The 6,000-nt window shown below is 47.3% G+C and overlaps 1 protein-coding gene across 1 annotated transcript in view; it reads left to right on the forward strand.

Annotated features, from left to right (window-relative positions):
- SETD7 (SET domain containing 7, histone lysine methyltransferase) overlaps positions 1-5,712 on the forward strand; it is a 39,195-nt gene extending 33,483 nt beyond the window's left edge. The window contains exon 8 of the mRNA XM_055144317.1: positions 711-5,712. Coding sequence (XP_055000292.1) covers positions 711-891 — 181 coding nt within the window. The 3' untranslated portion in view covers positions 892-5,712. The remainder of the gene's footprint in view (positions 1-710) is intronic.
- The last annotated feature ends 288 nt before the right edge of the window (positions 5,713-6,000 follow it).

Genomic DNA, 6,000 nt, shown 5'->3' on the forward strand with positions numbered 1-6,000 from the left:
GATAACCAGAAGTGGAATTGTTGGATCATAAAGTTGTCAGCAGTTTTAGATGCCAAAAGCAAAGACAAGGCTACTTTCCTGGGACTGGGGAGATAGTTACAAGGATTGTAAAACAGAACAGGCTGCATTCTGGAGAGGATCCCATCACCTGAGGTGAGAATAGTGCCTCCTCAATGCGGGTGCTAGACACTTTGCTTCGGGCAATGCTGTGGTATGGAGTGCCTGGGGCTCTTTCCTATAATTCCCAGTGTTCTGAAGGTGCTTCCCAATGGGGTACAGATCTGAGGTGATGGACTGATGTGTCCACATGCTGGCCAGTTGTTTGGGGCTGTATGTCACTTGGTACTGCCCATGACGGCAGTTCTACAGCCAGACCAGACTAGGGCTTTTTTGTTTTGGGGGTTGCACCCAGCGAAGCTCAGGGGTAACTCCTAGTTCTGCACTCAGGAACCACTCCTGAGGAACATATGAGATTACAGAGATCAAACCCAGGTCAGGTGAGTGTAAGGAAACCACCTTACCACTGTACTCTCTCCAGCCTCTAAGCTTTTCAGACTTGAATGTGAGGAGAATCCCAGGGATCTTGGGGTCTCTTCCATAGGAAAGTAGTCTATCCTGCAGGTATGGAGAGGGCTGTAGGGTGGGTTCCTGAATCAATTCCTGCTTTGTCTTTGACTTGTCCCCACCAAACTCTGTGCATCCTGATGCAGGTTTGTGCACCCCCGTTTTGGGCCCATCAAGTGCATCCGCACACTTCGGGCTGTGGAGGCTGACGAGGAGCTGACGGTGGCCTATGGCTACGATCACAGTCCCCCCGGTAAGAGTGGGCCCGAGGCCCCCGAGTGGTACCAGGTGGAGCTGAAGGCCTTCCAGGCTGCGCAGCAGAAGTGAGGGGCCTGATGCCCGGCCCGAAACTTGGATCTATGCACCGTGTTCATCCGATGAGCGCTGGACAACCAGGGACCGCCCCACCAAGACCGTGCCCTGAACCTTTCCCTTTGCATTATCCACGATGTTCTCGCCTCCTAACTAGGTTTGATCGCATTACTCAGACCAGATTCAAAATTAGCCAGCCTGGCGACCAGGTCCCCACCGCCCCCCGCACCCCTCACCCACCACAGCCAGCCAAGTCTGAATCAGCACCACACATAGAGATGCCAAATGATCCCAGGCAAGGTGGGGTGGGGTGGGGTGGGGGAATCATTTTTAGCATTTTTCTCCCGATATTTTCTTCTCACCTCCAGTGCAGATTGGGTGATCACATTTGCGCACGCACCCTGTCAAGGACAGAGAATTCTGTTTTCATTCTCTAGAGGTAGTGTCATTTGCCTTTTAACCTTTGGTCTGTATCTTGCAATAGAATGGCTTTGTTTTGGGTTTTTTTTTTCTTGTGAACAAATCCCCACTTTTTGGGGTCCTTTCCTGCCGCCATTCCTGTTGTGTATCTTAGATTCTCTTTTACAAGCAAGCACCTCCAAAGGAATTGGGGCTCCGTGCTAGTGGGTGGGTCTCGCTGGCTTTCTAGATGATCGTTTCATTATCATGTCTAATATAGGGAACTGGCTCCTAGGGCCGGGGCATTATTATAGCATTTTTATTCTCGCATGGAAACAAAGATACCTTTGCTTTAAGATGTGAGAAGACATACATTTAATTTGTTTGCATTAAGTTATGGAAGCGTTGTAATATATACTTTAAGGAAGAAGAGAGGGAAATTAGTCTTTCTAAGCAGCAACTGTGGCAACTTTGCGCTCTATTTCCCTTGGTAGGAGTTTTTTCTCCTTGGCACACATTAAATGTACATAACATAGAGCCACCTGGCCTGCCAGTACTACGCACTGAATTCAAAGCTAAAGAGCAAACTTGAATTCTAACCCAGAATTCACAAGTTGTCCTGTTTTGTTTTCACTGCTACTATTGAGAAAGACATACTGATCACTAGGAACAAACCGAACCATAATGCTGACTCCTGGTCATTATAATTTCAAAGCACTTACCTGCTTCAAAGCATTCAGTTCAAAGTTAACACCTGTATTTGAAAGGCAACAAAATCAATAGCCTCCCCTGCCATTTTGCTAGCCACACGTAATCACCGCTGCAGAAATAAAGAGAAAACCCCTGGTTTTTAGTTTAGCTCACTAGAAATAGAAATCTCACCAGATAGCTCTGAGTGAATTCTGAGTGTGCAGGCTTCAGGTAAGTGTCCCCACCACCTGTGGTACTGAGAGGTCAGGTCAAGGGAATTGGCACCAGCTTGAATATGGCAGCATTCCTGAAGCCCTGCCAGCCTCACTGAGGAAACATGAGGCTGTCCATGAGACCCAACTGATTGATGTGGGGTGTGGGAGCTGGCCCCTACACCCGAGTTCTTGGGAGCCATCTTCTCAGGCTCAGGTAATTCTCACAGGAAAAGGAAGAATCAGTCCTGGCCTCTCCATGGATCTTAGAAGTTTATGTATGTCTTGAAGAAATGAATTCAGATGACAGTGAAGTAGTTTATTTTTAAAATGAATGAGGTCAATGAAATGTATCCAAGAAAGAATATGAGCTTCTCAGAGAGAGCAAGCTGGGAGAGAGTGGGCTAGCATAAAGGACACTCCCTTGCAGCCAGAATAAATAGAACAGGCAAGGGTGCTTGCCTTGCACATGTCAGACCCCAGCATCCTATATGGTCCTCCAAGGCCCACCAAGAGTGATCCCTGAGCAGAGATAGGAGTAAGCCCTGAGCACCACGAGGTGTGGCCCTCCAAAAAACAAAACAGAGAACACACCCTACCTTGAGATGATGCGGGCAAATGGAGTGCTGCCACTTGCCCAGGAGACTCTCTAGGCCTGTCCAAGCTACACTGGCTAGGAGTTCTCTGTGCAGGTAACAGTCGTTAGTAGGATGTTGTCAAGGAAAGGGACTTGGCCCTAGTGGTCCTCTTCATTCAGTCCCCTCAGGGCCTTTGATCTTGCTGTGCTGTCCCTGAAAGGATCCCACCTTTCACTTTTACCAGGCTTCCTCAGTCTTGAGCCTTGGACAGGGCTGGATAATTCCCAAACATTTCTTTGTTTTGATGGCTTCCTGGCCTTCATTGGAGCCCCCTCCCAGGGACTCCCTCTGTGGTCATTTTCATTATAGTGAATTAGGGAGGTTCCTTGTCTGGGAAGGTAGCACCATATGAGCAGGCCTCAGCCTGATCAAGGGAGATGATGAAAATTTCCAGGTGGTGGTGAAGGCCTTGGTTACAGGAATATTCACTCAGAGCTGTCTCTGCCCCACCCTGCATGACTAAACCTTCCCTAGCAGCTTTTCTACAGTAAATACTACCTTGTGTTAGAGTTAGGAATAGGATCATCTGCAGAAATGTATCCTTGAAAGGACCTTGGATGCCTTTGAATGCACTCAGAGAAACAGCTGCAAGGACTAAGAGGCCAAGGGAGGAGGGACTAGAGAACAGGCCAGGCAGCCCAGTGGACCTGGGAAAAACCACAGGCCTGGGAAAAAACATTCCTTTTCGGGCCTCTCTGAGCCTGCCTGTAGTTGAGCTCCTTCCAGGGTTCTTCACACTTGAGAAGCTATTTCCTTATCACCCTGAAAAGACCCAGGGGGAGGAAAGTGTCACTGGTTCCTTTGAATTACTCTCCAAATGGCAGGAACTGATCCCCTAACCAAGAACCCAGGGTCACCTCCTCAATGAGATAGAAGTGACAAGTTGGGAATTTCCCTTTCGTGTATAAAATTGCAAATCACTCACCCACAGAATACACACATGATTTTCCAAGAAGGTATCTCTTTTTCCTGTGTTTGGCTTTGTTTGAAAACAGTTGCCTCCAGCTTCTGTCTTAGGAGTAAGTAATGAGTTAGAATCCAACCTGGGTTATTGGTTTGTTTGGGTTTTTGGTTTTTTTTTTTTTTTTTTGCTTCCAAAATATAAGTAAAACTATGTTGCAAGACTGGTAGTTGTGAAGTTTTAAGCCACAGATCAAAGGTTTTCCAAACATTAAATCGACATTGTCTTGAGGTACCTCAAGAGACTGTTTTGATTTTGATCTTTCCTTCTGGATTTTGGAGCCTCAATGTCATTTTTTTTAAAAAAAGATTTTAATACTTTTGCTTTGCCAGCTGTGTGCGCGTACATAGTCAAAGCAACGAACCGATTTTAAGCCATATGACCACAGGGGGCTGTAACCCTTTTCACCAATTTTAATGCGTTTGTATGTAAATAGATGTTTGTATGAAATCTTTTCCTGGTTAGGAAGATATTTAAATGAAGTTGAATCACTCCAGTGCTATTTAAACCAATTACACATTTTCGGGTGAGAATTCTCAGAGTCTATGGAGATATGATGCAGATCAAGTTTTGATTTGTACAAATCCAAACCAAGCCTACCAGTAACCCTCCCGGCAACCTCGCCATGTTGCTGCCTCCCCGTGGAGAGTTCCGTAGGCCCCCCAGTGCCTCCTGGTATAAGTTAGGTGCTCAAGGAGGTGCATCCTGGGACATCGCTCCGGGTCCTCAGGCCGGTGAGTGCATTCGAGATGCGGGTGCAGTTCCCCGGAGCGAGTGTCACTTTCTTTGCAGGGCAGCAGAATCAGAAGCCAGAGGTGGCCACGGGACCCCTGGCATGGGGCTTGCTGGCCACCATCCCCTGCCACCCTGACTGCCTAGCCACACTTGTCAGGGAGGCCAGCCTCAGTGGAATTGGGGTTCACTCCCCTACCTGCCCCCCACAGGATTTCCCCTTTCTGCCAGCAGCCCCTGCCTCCTGCCCTCCCCGCCTCGCCTGTGCAGAGAGGACGGAGCAGAGAGCATCTGGCCAGGGGCCCAATTTTCAGCACAGTCATTTCCCGTCTCAACTCTGGGACACTACACACCCAAACCCCCAAACTTCCAGCCCGAGACAGACTTCCATGGAGAGAGCTGCTCGCTGTCTGTGATGTCACACCGCCTGTGTGATGTCACACCCCTGCTTCCAAGTTGCTTTCTCAGCTAGACCAAGCTCATGATCCCTAGAATCAGCCTCCCTTCTCTTCCTACCCTTCCTTTCCCAGTCCACCCCCTTATACTGCACCTCAACACGGCTTCTTTTTCTGCTTTGATCCTGGTTATAATGACATGATACACATTAAGACAAATGTTCACTGTGGATACTAGCAATACGTGCACAGGCCAATGTATGGGGAGCTGTCGACTTGCTTTGGGATCACTCCGGATCTCCTCTTTTGCAGGGAGAGGCCCACTTGTCCTAGAAGCTAGGTTCAGGGTTCTATGCTCCCTACTTCAAAAGTTTTTCCTCCTGGGTTTTCTATGTCCTATTTCTATCCTGAAATGCATTTATGAGGTGGTGAAGCCTGTTTTAAGGATGGGAAGCCTGGGGTACGCTTTCAGCATTTCTGGCAACCCAAAGTTAACCCCATCTCAGTTAATGAGCATCTCCGATTGGTCTTTTGTGCAATTTGAACTAAATCTATGAGCCTTATTCAATATCTCTAAGTCTATGGTTTTTTAAATTATGGGAATTAATGAAAGATGTTTACATGGATGATGTTTGCCCTTACTGTGTTACGAATGAGTTTTTTTGTAGTGTGTCTGGGTGCATGTGCAAGAGAGTAGGGAAAACTGTTTCTGAAACAAAACTTGACAAATATTTGTAATGAAAAGTAAATTTAAAGACTGCTCTAATTGCGCTATAGAAACAACGCAACTATTAAACAAAATAGACCACCTTGTCCTTGTCTTCTTTTGGGCCTCAGGGTGGACGGGAGGGTAGGATTTCCTTTTGTCCTCTACCCACTAAGTAACTTAAAGAGGTTTTTTTAAAATATCATTAACAGGGTGGCCAAAGCAACAGTATAGTGGGCTAAACATTTGCCTTGCCCTTGGCTGACCCAGGTTTGATCCCTAGCACCCAATATGGTCCCCCAAACCAGGAGTGATCTCTGAGTACAAGACCTGAAGTAAGTCCTGATCACCACTGGGTGTGCCCCCTAAGTCAAAAAAGAGAAAAACTTGG

The sequence above is a fragment of the Sorex araneus genome, chromosome 7, assembly GCF_027595985.1.
Source record: "Sorex araneus isolate mSorAra2 chromosome 7, mSorAra2.pri, whole genome shotgun sequence".
Taxonomy (NCBI): domain Eukaryota; kingdom Metazoa; phylum Chordata; class Mammalia; order Eulipotyphla; family Soricidae; genus Sorex; species Sorex araneus.